Source organism: Chroicocephalus ridibundus, chromosome 1 (assembly GCF_963924245.1).
Source record: "Chroicocephalus ridibundus chromosome 1, bChrRid1.1, whole genome shotgun sequence".
Taxonomy (NCBI): Eukaryota; Metazoa; Chordata; class Aves; order Charadriiformes; family Laridae; genus Chroicocephalus; species Chroicocephalus ridibundus.
This window is the reverse complement of record NC_086284.1, coordinates 182,289,262-182,307,264: the sequence shown is the minus strand read 5'-3', so window position 1 is coordinate 182,307,264 and position 18,003 is coordinate 182,289,262. Positions and strand designations below refer to the sequence as shown.

At 35.9% G+C, this 18,003-nt stretch overlaps 1 protein-coding gene across 1 annotated transcript in view; it reads left to right on the top strand.

Annotated features, from left to right (window-relative positions):
- CAND1 (cullin associated and neddylation dissociated 1) overlaps positions 1-16,858 on the top strand; it is a 31,462-nt gene extending 14,604 nt beyond the window's left edge. Inside the window, exons 3-15 of the mRNA XM_063323002.1 lie at positions 1,227-1,381; positions 3,202-3,325; positions 3,753-4,009; positions 4,116-4,221; positions 4,716-4,861; positions 5,914-6,206; positions 6,891-7,032; positions 7,664-9,157; positions 9,943-10,038; positions 11,812-11,981; positions 12,072-12,236; positions 12,464-12,571; positions 13,663-16,858. Coding sequence (XP_063179072.1) covers positions 1,227-1,381; positions 3,202-3,325; positions 3,753-4,009; positions 4,116-4,221; positions 4,716-4,861; positions 5,914-6,206; positions 6,891-7,032; positions 7,664-9,157; positions 9,943-10,038; positions 11,812-11,981; positions 12,072-12,236; positions 12,464-12,571; positions 13,663-13,887 — 3,481 coding nt within the window. The 3' untranslated portion in view covers positions 13,888-16,858. The remainder of the gene's footprint in view (positions 1-1,226; positions 1,382-3,201; positions 3,326-3,752; positions 4,010-4,115; positions 4,222-4,715; positions 4,862-5,913; positions 6,207-6,890; positions 7,033-7,663; positions 9,158-9,942; positions 10,039-11,811; positions 11,982-12,071; positions 12,237-12,463; positions 12,572-13,662) is intronic.
- The last annotated feature ends 1,145 nt before the right edge of the window (positions 16,859-18,003 follow it).

Genomic DNA, 18,003 nt, shown 5'->3' with positions numbered 1-18,003 from the left:
AGTAAGGGTGCTTTCTTGATTGGGTAGTAATATTATGGATGTTACTACAGAGAATTAAAGAGTAGCTAGCCAGATAAACATACAGAGAGCAGAAGCTTACAAAAGAAGGGAGCTATGTCTTTCAGAGTAGTTACTGTATGCATAGGCTAACTTCACTGTTTTTTGATGGAACATGGTAGGAATGCCTATAATGCAGCTTAACGCTCATCTTTCAGAATTCGTTGTGTTCATTATTAATGTAGTATGTGTGAGAGAGCTGAATTCGATTAAAAGATTGGGTAATTTAAAGTCTTCCAAAATTCATTTACCATTTCTGAGCTGCCTTGTCTGAAGGCAGGTGTTCTAAAAATAGGGAGAAACTAGATAAGCAAATTTGGAGTGAGAAGGAGGGTTTTTGCAGGTGAATGGAAGGAAATAAAGGCAATATAAGGTTCTGTTTTTTGTATAACTTCCTGTTTGTAACAGAACATTAGCAATGGAGAGATGCTGAAAGTTGATAATAGGGCTAGGAAGACAGTGAAGGATGCTATATTTCTTAGCAATAACTAGACTTTACTGGGACATCTGTGGTTTTAGTATTTTGAACAAATAGGAGCATTTGATGAGTGAATACAAGACTCTTATGATCCTCAAAGGAGTCGGAATGTCTAAAAACAATTCAGAAGAAAGAGGAAATGTCACTATGTGCTACATGTATAGTGGTGCTTGGAGTCTGCGGGAAGAAGGGCATGCCATGACATTGGTTTTTGTTTTATCATTTGCATTCTATTAAGGAAGGTACTCCAAGGTGTAGAGTGAGCCTGAGTGTATGTTGGATTGAACCCAAGCATTGTATAGAGTAAAGATGCAGTAATTAAGAAGATTGCTTACTTGTCTGTGGACTAAGCGGGCACTGATAGTCAAGCACATAAACTGGTGGCTCTGGCTAGGTGACTTTTGTTACAAATATTGGCGTTGAGAAGTGAAAGGGTTTTGAGACTGAAGCAGAACAGTCATGCAAAAACCATTTCCGCCACTAGATAAAAAAACGTGCTAAAACAGCATTTTGTTACTAGATTTATGGAGACAGATTATCAACCCAACCAGCTGAAGGTTTTCGGATTTTAAAATTCTGCTTTACATTGCTACCAAAACAAACCATAAGTTTGTGACTTGAATGCAAAATATGTAAAATGAGGGGGTTTATTTAAGGATGCAGATTTAATACTTTTCTTCTATTTATACAGCCTTGGCCCTTTGGTGAGTAAAGTGAAGGAGTATCAAGTGGAGACTATTGTAGATACCCTCTGTACAAACATGCTTTCAGATAAAGAACAGTTACGTGACATTTCAAGCATTGGCCTTAAAACTGTGATTGGAGAACTCCCCCCAGCTTCCAGTGGTAAGGCATTTTGTACTCAAGACTATCTAGTTTTATTGTTTCATTACGAATTAAAAAAAAAACCGCAAAAGCTGTGTCCTTTAGGGAAGAAGATTCAGTTCATTTAACATTGGAACTAATTTCTGTTAGAGGAAAAATGGATGACACAAATAACCTTTTAGTTTCTTCTCTGACAGTATTTGCAGATTTTACTAGTTTAAAAACTATTTTTACTGAAGAATTGCATTCATGTGAAAAAAACCCAACAACTTATATGAACTTCAGTATAACAAATTTAGTGTAAAAGCTATTTTAATAATTGTCTGGTGGAACGTTTCTAGGCTATAGTAATAGCTAAATCTCCCCTTGCTTTTTGATTGATGGTATACTTTAAAATTGATTATAACTTGGGTATTTTTCTTTAATGATCTGATTTCTTGTCTCAGTTTCTGGTGTTTTGGAAAGTACGCTGTGTTTCTAACAATTGCCTGTTAAATTACCAAAATGCTTACCTGCAGTTTTAAATGAAGGCAGTCAGTCCTCCAAAAGAGATAGTAATGATGAGCAGCTCATCAGTTAATGGCATTACTTTTTTATTCAAGTGCTTTTCAGATATCGTAGCGTAGGATATGAATGAGAATAGAGAAATGATTAAAAAGGCTTTGGAAGTGCAGTTTTTAGAGACTGAGGTTTCTGAAATAAAAAAAAAAAAGCTCTGATTTTAACATCCTTTATTGAAAATCCATGTGTAAGTTTTGCTTTTATCAAGCAGTAGTGAGATGTGTAAACTTTTACTTAAAATTGGTTATTTAATTAATCAGTTTAAGCTTTTATTCTTCTGTTTGCCTGCACAAAACAAAAGGAGATCTTGGGCTGAAGGTAAAGCTCGAACAAAAATGTAGCAAAATCTTTCAATATAATTAGTCTTCCTAATACAAAAGGAACCTAGGTGTTATTTCTTGCTTTCCACTCAAACATAGATTGTTGTCTTTTTTTCTTAGCCTCTATGGTAATATATTTTACTGTCCAATTGTTACGTTGAGTTTTAGTCATATAGTTAAGAATAAGCCATAAATATATATAAACTGTATTTAATATAGGTTGGAATGATAATAATTTCACATCTAAATTCCCAAAGTGTGATTTAACAAAAACTTCATGCAAATTAAGATAAGCACTAGCCATTGGGTAGCTGTTACCATGGCACGAGTATCTTCTTTTCTCATAATTACCCCAAACAACATTAGACAGTTGCGGGGAAGGGGGATCTATGGAGCTGTGGTAAAGACATTTTTACTTGAATTGTAAAATACTTTGGGTATACATTTTTTCCCCTTTCTCAAATGTTCCAGCAGTATTTCAGGTACTTACTATTTAAGTTATTTCATGTGCAAAATGATTTTATTTTGAGGTTTCGTTATACAGCTGTTCTTTAGAGGTGCCTCTATCTACTTCTGTGCTTCCCCTTGCCTTTTTAATTATTTCTTTACTTTTACCAATAGTCCTTTCATTTATTGCTCCAGACTCATCTTGGCCTTCACTTTCCATTGCTTGCCCTGCCAAAAGCAGGGTCCTTTCTGTTGTATATACCTTATGGGACAATTAAGAAGCCCTCCTTCCTAGTAGGTTTCTACATAGACAGTCTTTCAGCTCTAATGCAGAGCATACGTTACATTAGCAAACAGACTGGCTGTTCAAGCTTGTTTTGTTGTGTGGGAAAAGCTGTTTTATGTTTAGATCAGGTTGTTTCCATAGTCACAAACTTGATCTCTGGTGTTTAAAAAAACATTTTTTTTTTTTTTTTAAATTATGAAAACACTGAAGTTTTGTTGTACTTTCAGGTTCTGCATTAGCAGCTAATGTTTGCAAAAAGATCACAGGGCGTCTCACAAGTGCTATAGCCAAGCAGGAAGATGTGTCTGTTCAACTGGAAGCACTGGATATCATGGCTGATATGCTGAGCAGGTAAACATCCCTTTTCCAAACGCTGGTGAATGCTCATAAATACTCCTTAAAGCTTGAGCTTAAATTTTCCAAATGTTAAATTTAAATTACTTTAAGTTACGTGAAATAATATGGTTAGCTATTAAATATAGGTGAAACTTCATTTAGGGAAAAAAATGAATATATTGAAGGTAAGCTGATTGATAGATCAATTACTTTATTATTTAATCTTCTGAGAACTGTAGTTTTAAGCTTATTTTAATGTTTATTGCTTTGAGGGTATATTTTAAACTCATTTATTGTTTTTAAAAGCTCCACAAGCATAAATTTAAAGACTTAATTAGAATCTTTGTGATGTTTTGGGAATATTTAAAGGAATTGTTGTACAGTATGTGACCAAAGTTATCTAGATTCAATTGGTTTGAGTTTGTGTTTTGTCTGTTTTAAGGCAAGGAGGACTGCTTGTTAACTTCCATCCTTCAATTCTGACCTGTCTGCTCCCCCAGCTGACTAGCCCCAGACTTGCTGTGAGGAAAAGAACCATCATTGCTCTTGGTCACCTGGTTATGAGTTGTGGCAATATGGTTTTTGTTGACCTCATTGAACATCTGTTGACAGAGCTGTCTAAAAATGATTCCATGTCAACAACTAGGACCTATATACAGTGTATTGCTGCCATCAGTAGGCAAGCAGGTCATAGAATAGGTAAGAAAAATACGTATTATCTGTATACTATATAAAAATATAATAATCTGTAACTTTAAAAGTTTTTTAGGTGAGAGTGACTTTGCTATTTTTCTTCTCTTACTAGGTGAATATCTTGAGAAAATAATTCCTTTGGTTGTAAAGTTTTGTAATGTAGATGATGATGAACTGCGAGAGTATTGCATTCAAGCCTTTGAATCCTTTGTTAGGAGGTAAGTTATTCTCAGGTACCTATTTCAGGCTTTCTTAAGATCTAATAGTGTGCCATTTGGTTGTAAGCTGTCAAGAGACAGTCTCTTTGGTGCGAGCTTTGAGCTGGTACTGTTCCAGTTATTCTGTCTTGTAACTTAACTGTTAAGCAGTGTTATGGCTGTACTTCAGAAACTTTCTACTTTGCCGTTGCTACTTATGCAAACAGAAGGGGGAAAGTATTCTAATAATGTTTGTTGTCCAATAGTGGTGACGAAAATATTGATATCCAAAGGCACATCTTGGTCCCCCGCACATTCCAATCTAGCAAATTCAGCTACATAGTAACATTGCCTTTTCTGAACTTTCTTTCTCAATTTCTGTAATTCAGATGGATGCACTGATGGTACTTGGTTTGGCTAAGGTCTCTGAAGTACAGTATGTGGCATGGAGTCTTTCAGAAATATTTTAATTCTTCAAAGTAATTTGATATTGATTGTATTTTTGTATTATGCAGATGTCCTAAAGAAGTTTATCCTCATGTATCTACCATTATAAACATTTGTCTTAAATATCTTACCTATGATCCTAATTACAATTATGATGACGAAGATGAAGATGAAAATGCTATGGATGCTGATGGTGGCGATGATGATGATCAAGGTATATTCTGTTTTTGGTTTGGGGGAGAGAAAGAGCTTCTGAATCTGCACTCATCTGAGAAAATTGATATGGGTGGTATTGCAAAGTACCAGCATTTGAGTGACTTGTATACTTCTGTATTCAATTTTTGTACTGTTTTTAAACATGCCTTATGAACTCATTTCTTGGAATAAAAGTATAGGATGTTCTTGCTGGAGATAAGGATTTCCAAGGGTGAGTATAAAATACAAGACAAATATTTTAAAAGACTTGAAACATGAGAAAAGGCAGAAGCGTAGAAGATGATATAACTAAAGCAAGAAGAACATCAGTTAATGAATTGAAAATACATATTCAGTATGGGAAAGGATTCTCACTATTTTCCACTATAATATATTGTTACCTAATGCATAAAATCAGAGTAGATAGAAAAATGCAGCATACTCAGTATTTTTCTGTATGATAAAAATGTTTTAGACTGAAAGGCATGAGGTATTTATTTAATATTTTGGCAATACCTTGCCATATGTAAGCTTTATGAAAACTTGGACACACAAGTAATCTGAACCCAGAGCATAACATTCTCATTACTTCAAGAATGAGTGAGCCGCATAGTTGTTGCTTTAGTGCTTAAAGTAAATTTGTATTGCTTATTGTATATTTCTTTGTTGTCCTTTTTGGGGGGCAGAGTATGGTTTGATTGAAAGAAACAAACAGAATCATTTGTTGAATCTCGATCAGCTAGTAATTGTTGCTTATGTCAGGAATAAAGAGGAATATGCTTTAAATCAGTAGTCAGGCTATAAATATGATGGGAGTTGCCTTATCCTGTTTGCAGTTTAAATTAATACATGTGTAAGACTAGCGTGAAAAAATTGGCAGAGAAAATAATTAGCCTTATGATTTAGGCAATTTAGAAGGCTTTTTATGTATATTTTTTTGACATGCTTCTGAACGTATTTCTTTGGTGTGCCTTAAACAAAGAATGCAAGTGTGTCTTATTAATTGTTTAAAATAAAACTTGATGCTTTGATTGTCTAGACTTGAACATATGCATAATTTATTTTTTCAAGGGAGCGATGATGAATATAGTGATGATGATGACATGAGCTGGAAAGTGAGGCGTGCAGCTGCTAAATGTTTGGATGCTGTGGTTAGCACACGACATGAAATGCTTCCAGAATTCTACAAAACTGTATCTCCTGCTTTAATAGCCAGATTCAAAGAACGTGAAGAGAATGTTAAAGCAGATGTCTTTCACGCATATCTTTCTCTTTTAAAACAAACTCGACCTGTGCAAAGTTGGCTTTGTGATCCTGATGCAATGGAACAAGGAGAGACACCTTTGACAATGCTTCAGAGTCAGGTTATTTGTCAAGATTTTTGTTATCTTTGAGAAGATACGCTGAAGTTATCATAAGGATAGTTCTTGAAATATGCCGTGTCATGCTTCCTTCATACACAGATTACAGTTTATCACTGTAGTACTAACATAGAGAGCAAGCCGGGTAAACTGGCCCAGAAAAGTGCAGCAGTCTTGAAAACTGAAATTACCAACTCATGCAAATGTGCTTATCTGACTTCAGTTGTTTACCATCACCTGTAAAAGTTGCATGTCCTGTGTAGTTTAACCAAATTACCAAAGCAAAATAGTTATTTTGTGCGTTCTGTAATGCAGACATAAGCTCTGATGATCAAGATAAAATTTGATCTGCTGCAACATACTTTATTTTCAGAATAAAAAGGATAGTGCTGAAAAACTTAGAAAAAGGGAATTATTTCAGTGACTTTTCAGTTGTTGCTCTCTACAGTTTTATTAATTCAAATCTAGTTTTGCTTTGTTTCATTTCACCTTTTAAAGTTAAATTACTGTTTTTTTGGATAGCAGTTCTTTTGAATCTTCATTTCCCAGGGTTTATAATTTCTCTAGTTCTGTAGAGAAATCAGAAATAGAGGGGTAGGACACACGTCTGTCTTTATACCTCCCAGTGATAGAGGGTGAAAGAAATGGTAGCTATTGGATCAATTAACAGATGTGTGATGATTACAGGTCCCCAACATTGTTAAAGCCTTGCACAAACAGATGAAGGAGAAAAGTGTGAAGACTCGTCAGTGTTGCTTTAACATGCTGACTGAGCTAGTAAATGTATTACCTGGAGCCCTAACACAACATGTTCCTGTACTCGTACCAGGTATGAGAAGCATATTATTAGCTTAGATTTATTAGCAAATTGGATGTGAAGTTTCAAGATCTTTAAATCTTGACTGTGCTTTTTGCAGAAGCTTTGAAGTGTTGCTTCTATTTAAAGAAATCAGCAAAATAATCAGCTACTGTGTGGATCCATATAAATATTTTAGTGACATATTTCCATTAGTCTTGAAAACAAGGGTTGGCTGTGAGATTGAGATTTTTTTTTTTCATCTACCTAAAAAAATAAATTTAAATTGCTTCTTAATTGTAAGATCAAACTGCCTTCTTTCTCATCTCAACAGCGCAAAATATTGTTCATATTTTAGCTTTTGGGACCTAAAATGTAGAATTTTGAAGTAAGAAGGAGAAGTAAGTTTGGAAAAGGTAAAGGTTCAGAATCCAATTATAATTAAGAAAATATATCACAAGCCATCAAAAGACCCCATGTCCTCTGTGTAGAGGAAGCTTGAAACTGATTGAATAAAATAGCAAAAGGGGCATGGAAGCGTTCAAGAAAGGCTGGGAGCAGGAAAACATAAATTGAGTATAGCTGCCTGCCTTCAGAAATTCTGAAGTGTTCTAACAGAATATAAATACCTAACCTAAAAATACACTTTTCTTTTTTCTTCCAGGAATAATTTTTTCACTGAATGACAAATCAAGCTCTTCTAACCTGAAGATAGATGCTTTGTCCTGTTTGTATGTGATCCTCTGCAATCATGCTCCCCAAGTCTTTCATCCTCATGTTCAAGCATTGGTACCTCCAGTTGTAGCTTGCGTTGGAGACCCATTTTACAAGATAACATCAGAGGCGCTTTTGGTTACCCAACAACTTGTGAAAGTCATTCGTCCTTTAGACCAGCCTTCTTCTTTTGATGCTACTCCTTACATCAAAGATTTGTTTACTTGTACAATCAAGAGATTAAAGGCTGCTGACATTGATCAGGAGGTGAAAGAAAGGGCAATATCTTGCATGGGTCAAATAATTTGTAGCCTTGGTGACAGCCTAGGAGCTGACCTGCCTAGTACACTTCAGATCTTCCTCGAGAGACTGAAGAATGAGATCACTCGGTTAACTACAGTGAAGGCCATGACATTGATTGCTGGTTCTCCTCTGAAGATAGATTTGAGACCAATCCTTGGGGAAGGAGTTCCTATTCTTGCTTCTTTTTTAAGAAAGAACCAGCGAGCTTTGAAACTGGGCACTCTCTCTGCTCTAGATATTTTAATTAAGAATTACAGCGACAGCTTGACAGCTGCCATGATTGATGCTGTCCTGGATGAGCTTCCACCTCTGATTAGTGAAAGTGATATGCATGTATCACAGATGGCCATCAGTTTCCTGACAACACTGGCTAAAGTATATCCTTCCTCCCTGTCAAAGATTAGTGGGTCCATTCTCAATGAACTTATTGGGCTGGTGAGATCGCCTCTACTTCAGGGTGGAGCACTGAGTGCCATGCTAGAATTTTTCCAAGCTTTGGTTGTGACGGGTACAAATAATTTAGGCTATATGGATTTACTGCGCATGTTGACGGGTCCAGTGTACTCACAGAGCACAGCACTTACTCACAAGCAGTCTTACTATTCCATTGCCAAATGCGTTGCTGCCCTTACTCGAGCCTGCCCTAAGGAAGGACCAGCTGTTGTAGGTCAGTTCATTCAAGATGTCAAGAACTCAAGGTCCACAGATTCCATTCGGCTTTTGGCTTTGCTTTCTCTTGGGGAGGTTGGGCACCACATTGACTTAAGCGGACAAATTGAGCTGAAGTCTGTAATATTAGAAGCGTTCTCTTCTCCTAGTGAAGAAGTCAAATCGGCAGCATCTTATGCATTAGGCAGTATTAGTGTTGGCAATCTTCCTGAGTATCTGCCATTTGTCTTACAAGAAATAACCAGTCAACCTAAGAGGCAATACCTTCTTCTTCATTCCTTGAAAGAAATAATTAGCTCTGCATCAGTCATTGGTCTCAAACCATATGTTGAGAACATCTGGGCCTTACTCCTGAAGCACTGTGAATGTGCAGAAGAGGGTACCAGGAATGTTGTTGCTGAATGTTTGGGCAAGCTTACTTTAATAGACCCAGAGACTCTGCTTCCACGACTCAAGGGATACTTGGCATCAGGTGAGCAGTAGTAACTCATGTACTGTAGCATATGGCCTTACACTATCTATTAATAAATTGATCTAGTTTTGCAAATTACTTGCTTAAATTTTGTGATGTTCTTGAAGTCTTGCTTTCCTCCTGCCCCAACAATGTGAAGCTTAGATGGTTCCATTTTTACTAGAAGAAATTAGTCATACGTAACGTGAATTAGTTTTATATTCTGCTTTCAGACCGTAGTATTTCAATTAATGATGTTATGTTTAACTAAGAGTTAAAAACTTTAAGGGGAAGGAACATGGGTGACAAAGGGACGGCACTACTTGACAGACCAGTTGCAACATGTTGACATTTTGATGTAAATTACAGTATTCCTAATTTCCAGATGAAAATTCTGAAACTTTTAAGGATTAGGAGGGATCGTTGTGCATAATTCTTTAATCTTTCTCACATCAAGAATATTGACCTGTTTTTTTCACATGCTTCTGCTTTAAAGAGGAGAGTGGTTTGTATAAGCCTATGTGTTGAATGAAAAAATCTGCCCTAATAGGTTCATTACTTCAATTTTCTGTAGCAGATAATGTGAAATGTTTATTGCAAATATTATGGTCTCTTTTTCCCCTGTTTAAAATGTACCACAAGAACGTCTATGGAGAAAACATATTGCATTGCTAGCAGTAAGTAACATTTCTTCTTTAGTGTTCTTAAGAGCATTAGACATTTAAAGAGAATGGAATTGAATGTGATTTAAATTCTGTAGTTGTACTGTTTTAGTGTTACATATTTATACTTTTGCTTCATATTAGGGTCCTCATATGCTCGAAGTTCGGTGGTTACTGCTGTCAAGTTCACTATTTCTGATCATCCACAACCCATAGACCCACTCTTGAAGAACTGCATAGGTAAGTTCTCTACTTTAGTGACAGTGTCTATGTTTTCAAGCAATAGAATTGCACTTAAAAATTGTTGTGTTTTCAGGGAAAAAAAACCATTTTGCGGGTACCAGAATTATCTGATAATGGTAACTGTTGGAACAGTTACGTTTTCATAGTGGCCAACTATTTCTATTAATTCTAGCTTGTTTGAATTCTGAGTAGTAAAAGTTGTGTGGTAAAAATGGTGTGTATTGAAGCTGTGATGGGCAAAGAATACAAGGAGCTAGGGTTTTTAGGAAGACAGTACCCAAAAGCTGGTTTCCTTTCCCATGCTCTTGCCAAATTATATCAGTTTGATGTAGTAAGGTACTGTCTTTACGCAGAAGGGTGGTCTTGGAAATATTTGACATTTAGTCATTTAAAAGATACACGCACTTGTGAATTCTGAGAATTACCAGGTGGCAAATTGTAAATTTAGGTGTTTAGGATTGTATAATGCTTTGTGACCTGAAAGTTATTGGAAGCTTGTATATTTTTGAAGGGATAAGGTAATCAGAGCTTTCAGTATAATGTCAGTATGATGAAGAGCTTTGCAATGCTGTGTCTTTTTGATCTTTTTTCATTTGTATGACAAAGTATTGTAGATTTGTTTAGTATGCTATGGTGAATGTTTTATATAGTGGGTTGATTATAAGTTTAAAGATTGTTAAAAATTGTGTATACTGATAAAACTAATGGGGGGAGAGAGATTAATCTTTGAAAACATACAGTTTTGTACAGAGCAAGGTTTTTATTTATGGGAAAGTGGTGTCAGTTCCTATGTGCTATTTTCATCATCATCATTATTTTCATCAAAAAAATTAACATTTTTTTAATAGTATGTTAAAGAATTGACTATGCTTCTGGGTTTTTCCCCCCTGTTGTCCCTCCCACTGGAGCTACCTTGCCTCTTGGGTTTCTGGACATACTTATTGATTACCCAGTCAAAATACCTGTTGGTATCTAGTACTTAAAAAATCTCAATTATCTTTAGTTTGTTACCCAGGGTTTGGTTTTTTTCTGTGTAGAAGTCACTTTGATGTTTACACCCTTTTGGTTTTTTTTCCTTTTAAAAATCTCACTCCTCTTGGAAGTTGCTAGTAAACTTGACAAATGTTGGGGAAAAGTATGATCTATTCCTGCAGGCATTTCTGTTTTATAGAACTATAGACATTGTAAATTGAAAAAGCCCAGAGTGTGTGGTGGGATGGGATGAGAGGGCTGTTGCTATGTTAATAATACTGAGTGGGCTTATCCTCTGGTAATTTAGGTATTTTCAATATATGCCAGTTTAGGGGTTAAAAATCAATATATTCATAGTTTTCTTAAGACGTGTTCTCTAATTCTTGAACTGCAGAATTTAAATTGGTTTTCTAATGCATATTCTGAGGGGCTTTAATGGAGAACAGGAAAGATTGTGTTAGATATAATTTTTGTCAATTTGCACACTATAGCTTTAAAAAAAAAAGTTGAAATATCATTAAGTGATAGTCGTTTATTTTGGTGGTGGTTTCTCTATTTCTGCTTCATTATCTGAAATGCAAAATATCTCAGTTATATAATGCTTTAGAAAGGATTATAACTAAATAGATTTTTTTGTGTATTCATGCTAAAATAGCAGATATTGGTCTGTATTACATCAAAATAAGCGCTGCACTTAATATGTCCCCTTGAAAAGTTAAAAACTAAGCAAAGATATTTTTGAAGTAGCAAATGAAGGTGATCCTCATAAGTTTGTTTTATTTCTGTACATGGTTGCAGGTGATTTTCTGAAAACATTGGAGGACCCAGATCTCAATGTCAGGAGAGTAGCCCTAGTGACGTTTAACTCAGCTGCACACAATAAACCGTCATTAATAAGGGACCTCTTAGATACTGTGCTTCCTCATCTTTACAATGAAACAAAAGTCAGAAAGGAATTAATCAGAGAGGTATGTTAACTAAGAAAAACAGTGCTAAATATATCTAAGTAGATTATTTGTTTTTCTAAATATATTACTTTGTTTTTTATTTTCCGACAGGTGGAAATGGGACCATTTAAGCATACAGTTGATGACGGGTTGGACATAAGGAAAGCAGCTTTTGAGTGCATGTATACTCTTCTGGATAGCTGTTTGGATAGACTAGATATATTTGAATTCTTAAACCATGTTGAAGATGGCCTGAAGGATCACTATGATATTAAGGTTAGCTGTCATTTTTCTCTGTGTAAGCAGTGACTGGGTCAAAATATTTTAAATAGTGAATAGACTGAAATGGTAAAAATATTACTTCGTATGCTTAAGTACTTCACCGTATTTGCCATTTTTATTGAACTGTTGCTGCTAAAAAGGTTACACAGCATTGTAGGGAGTATCTCTCCATATATGTGCTGAGCCTAACTGATTGTTGAATTGGTTTTCTCTCAACCTAGATGCTAACCTTTTTAATGTTGGTGAGATTGTCTACCCTTTGTCCAAGCGCAGTGCTGCAGAGATTGGATAGGCTTGTTGAACCGTTGCGCGCTACATGTACAACTAAGGTATTGTTTTAAATTTAAAACTTATTTATGTTAATTATTTTGTGTTGTCTTATAGAAGTGTAAATGAACTCGCGTATGAAGAATACTTCTGAGAATCTAGATGTAGCGCTGCAGCATTTCCTGGGTGACAGTTCATAAGCTGCAATAGGGCAATATAAATGTGTGGGCCCTTATATATGTATTAAATGTCTTTAAACTACAAATGGAAGAGTAGACTTGTTAGCTTCTTTTTAAAAATCCTCTGTTTCTTTGATGCCATTTGTTTTGTTCCTTAAAAATCTAGGTGCCACCTGGGCAACTTTTAAGTCTCATTATAAATAGTGAAACAGTTTTTCTGACTTCTAATGATTATGTTGTTGCAGCCAAGCATTTGGGTGACGAAGTGTGCAGACAGTGTAAAGTGGTCCTATTTTTGTTGGGGTTTTTTCGGTTTGCTTTGTTTCTTCATTTATATTACAAGATTCTTGGGTGTTGGCACAGTTAGTCTCCTTGCATTCGTGCTCTTACCTTGATCTGTCTGCATGTTCTGACAGTCATTTAATGCCTGATTTACCCTGCTTCTCCATTACTGTATTCTGTTATATTTCACATCAAGAAATTTGATTGCTTTTAATGATAATTTATGTTTGTATCACTGAAACACCTTAGAGAATGATAACAGAAGGTTAAGCAGTAACCTAATGAAGGTCAACTTTTAAAAAAATTCTGTTCTCTGGAAGCTGGAAGTATAGTGATAATATTTTAATATTGTTTACTGAGCTTACTAGCTAGAGGTCAGCTGCTACAATTGTTTTGATTTGGTAACTGACTTGGTATCTTACAAGCTTTTTCTGCTAACCATGCAGTATTCAAGTTTCAGTCTTACTTGTAAAGTGATGGTAAAAAGTCTTACTAAAGAGTAGCTGTTTGGAGGGTATTTTTAGCTTCTTGTTGTTGGGATTTTTTTTCTTTTTCCTTTTAGAGCTTAGGCCATTTTGAAAGCTGTGCAAAGTGGTAGTATGGGAGGAAATAAGTCTTTGTCGGAATTTTATTTTTTTTTTTAGGTGGGAGGGTTAAGCAAAAGTTTAAACATATTTTCATTTCTTCCCTAGGTAAAGGCAAACTCAGTGAAACAGGAGTTTGAAAAGCAAGATGAACTGAAACGATCTGCTATGAGGGCAGTAGCAGCGCTTCTAACCATTCCAGAAGCAGAGAAGAGTCCATTAATGAGTGAATTTCAGTCACAGATAAGCTCTAACCCTGAGCTGGCAGCCATCTTTGAAAGTATCCAAAAAGATTCATCATCCACTAACTTGGAATCAATGGACACTAGTTAGATGTTTGTCCAAAATGGGGACCATTATGTTGAACCGTACAATGCACTGAATTGACAGATTATGAGTAAGAAACAGAAAAAGTATCTAATCTACACGTTGTTCCACTTTATTTACCGTTATGGAGACAGTTGGCTTTTCCCATTGTTGCTTTTCTAGCATTTATTCCAGAAATGTATTTCCATAATCCAGAGTTTGTTAACCACTCTTGTTTTAGTGGATTTGGCCACATTTGGGAATTAAAAAGTTGACACACGTTGTATGAAAATAGGTTCCAACATCCATTTGCCCTGTAATGTTTAGGATTAAAATGTCAAAATTTTGTGACCATGATTTTTTTTTTCTTTTATTCACTCTTTCTACTTGTAAACAAAAAGGGGGGGAGGTGGGAATCAAGCGTCCAGGTGCACCATTTTTTTGTATAACTTCTTATTCTTTTTTTGTTTCAGCTTCATAAATTGGTTTGGCTGGCAGATGAATTCTGTGTAAGATTTATTATATTAAAGAGAGGGTTTGGGCACAGTTCAAAAAATCCAGACATAAATGTCATTTTTAAGGTGTGGGGATTAGAAAACAAATATCCCTCATGTGCACACTAATTTTGCATGAGCAAGTTTACAAATATATATTGTCTGTAAAACAGCATGTACAGTTTATTCGTAATGCAAGTTAAAATAAGTTCTACGGTATCAGTGCAGTTTTCAGGTGTTTTGACATACAGACCATTCATACAGGAAGGGACAAATGGTTGTCTTAACCTGGCTTTTTTAAATGCCAGTAGTATGACCCTGCAGATGTTCTATAGTAAATATGACAATTCCTGCAGTTTTTGATGGGTTTTCATTCCCAAAGGCTGGATCCCCTGGAATTGAGGTGGACAAACCAGAAGATCCGAGTGAAATAGGATGAGATGGAGGTAAAATGAGCAGAGAACAATAATAGCTGCTCAGTGGGTCCTGAACTCTGGATTCAACTTTGCTTTTGTTACAAAAATTCAAAAGGAAGTTTCTTCAGTGGCTTCTACCTCCTATTCTTTATCCAACAGCTTTTGTTAAGGCACTAATACATGGTGCTACCTAGACAAGTATTGCCAGACCATCATTTTGTGCCTGTGGGAATGGTTTCTGGCACATGGAACCACCAGTAGATTGCAGTGCTGCAAGTGTCATACAGCATTCTGGTGAGACAGGAAACGGAATGGTCTTAAGACTGGAGAGATAGAGGGCAAACAGACACAAGAAAAAAAAAATCTGCTGTAAATACGTTGAGGTAATCTAAAAGTGGACGAGAAGTTGATAGCTGGCAGTCCTGCAATGAACTGGATTTGGGAATTTAATAGCAAAAGATGAGGCACCAGTGCCTCAAATTGAGACTTGTCATTACTTGGTTAATGCAGTTGCTTAGTTGTCTTTTTTTAGTCAGATCTGAATTCGATTTTTCTCTAGTTAACTGGTATTTTTTAGCTAGTTTGGTATTTTGGAAACCTGTTACATGGATAGGTGGCATAAGCTGCTACGTGACTAAACAAACGTGACCTCAGAGACAGTTTCCTGTGAACATTGGGGTTCGAGGGGCAAATACTTCACCTTACACGCTTGCAGCTTGGGAAAAGCAGGGGAGATACTGGTGCATTTTACAGTAATAAAAGGACCTGAACGAAGAGATCTATGAGCTCATTCAGTAGTAACAATTTTAATGCTGTAGAAATTTTTGAAATTGTAGCTTTCTCTGTCTTCAAAGTCTTCATACTAATGTAACAATTGTCTTCTAGAAGTAGAAATAAATGAGATTAAATGTACCAACCTATCTAAATGTCATGAAAAAGAATGACTCTAGAGAGAAACCATATGGTAGAAGAAGCACTGTGAATTAGGTGCATTTTATCTTGCCATATAATTCATCTACTTCAATTACAGTAATATATACAGGCCTCCTAATTAAGAATCTGTTGTGCTAATTAGTTGTCAAACTAATCTTGGAACTTCTGTGTTTTCAGAATGCATTAAAATGTTTTATAGACCTAAAGCTAGGTGTGAGAATGGCATGATAAACATGAAATGTGAGGCTAAAATATGTAAATAGAGTAGGTGACAACGGTAAGTAAACAGAAAACTTTTATTCCCAATTGAGAGATTTGTGTGTATCGTAACGCCTAATGTGGTGGGTGCAAATAATCTTCACTTTGTTTTGCAGTACCTTACAGTGGACCAAGCTTAAGAACAGATGAGAAGGTAGAGCTGTATTACATAGTGAACATTTTCTTGCAAGAGAGTAATTTTCACTTTGACCACTGATAAATCTGATGGGAACAGAAGAATTAAATCTTCCCTGTAAATTACGGAAATTCTAAGAGTACGGTTATCTCCAAGTAGCAGTTGGTTATTTCAGTGACGTAGGAAGACGGGCTCATAAAGGTTGTAACTGCACCATAATTACTGAAATTTATTTATTAGTTTTATTAAATCTAACCATTTTAGGTATTCAAATGCCGCTGCTTTTCACTGGATCACTCAGTTGAAAGTTGTAAGTTTTTCCCCAGTGTATATCCAGGTATTGGGGTAAAGTGGGTGTATTTCTGCTTTTAGCGTAAGTTGGTTCAGGTAATTCTGTTAAGGATGGTGTCAGGAATGCCTGTAGCCGTTCTTAAATGCTTAATATTTGAAACTAAAATATGAAATTACTCTCACTAAAATCAAACCAGAATTCTGAAAGCCTGCTCTTAAAGGTTTTTGGTACAATTAGAACTTTCTCTAGTGTTTTTCATCATTTTGCACACAGGCAATTGAGACCAATTAATAAGCTTGCACATAATACAGGAATGGTTGGCCATTACTTGCATTGTAGATTCTTGCCTTTAAATATTTTTGTATCTCAAAAGTACTTAATGCTCAGATTTTCCATGAAAAGTCTTCCCATCCTTGCAAGGGACGCCTTTTCTAAAATTATAAATTGAAAGCTACAAGTACCTTAAGAACGCTGCACTTCAATCATGTAAATTTATTTTTTTAATATAATTTTCCTTCAAAATGTTACATCTAATATAGCAGTTAACAAAATAAAAAGAGCTGAACTACTTCCAGATCGTATTTTTATGAGGTGAACAAAGCAGTACATACGCATGTGAACAGCATTGCTTCTCTCCAAAGAAGGATTAGTTTAACATTTCATCAACTTAAATTAGAAATATGAATTAAAAGTTCCTATCTGCTACTATTGGATTTGGCTTAACAGATAGACTCAGTAATGATGGTAGGAATGAGTTCACCCTGCTCTGGTGGCCTGGTTAGTAGTGATTTAGCAGCTGTTCTCATATTTGCTGGTACTTCCCCTTCCTCGCCTCCCCTTGAGATGACTTTCAAAGCAAAGTAACACGTGGCCTTGGGAAGCGCGTGGGGTTTTTTCATTTGGTTTTGTTAATCCTCATCGTTCTGACTGAAATGACGCCTGTTTTCTGCCAAACTCCAAATGGTTAAGCCTGCAGCCTCTGGTTTTTATTTCCCTGTTGGTACTGCTCTTAAAATTAATTTCAGAGAAATGAAAAACACTAGGCAGTTTATTACTTTCTTTTTGTCCTTGTTTCCTCCTCGCTATGAGGTGGAAAGATTTGCCTGCTGCACTGTTGAACACGACATGAACGTGTCCCGGGCATTGTGACAGCGAGCGTTGCCCCCTGCTCTAGAAGAGCTCTTCAGTACAGGGTTACAGCTCTTACGCTAAAACTCACCTCTGTCATCAGTATCCATTGGTAATTTTTCATTGTATCTGAGTTTGGGGGAAGGAGAAGGAAATCAGAGTTCTTGAGAATAATGAAGTAAATTAATCTTCCATGACCAGTGTTGGTGAAGTGGGGAAGTTTTCTGCAAGAGGTACTTTTGTGAGGATCAGGCAGTTTTGTCTTAGTGGAGAGTTAGACTTCTTTAGATTAGTTCCCACCCCGTGAGGATTTAATATTTCCAAATAATATTTGATGAGGAGAAAACTGCCTCCAGAAAGGCCATCCATCCCCTGAAACAAACAAAAGGGTTTCCGTTGATTTTAGTCTGTATGTTGTGTTTTGGAACGTAACCCTGAATCAGAGAAGAAATGAGTGTGTTTCTGAGAACCACAGAGATGCTGGCT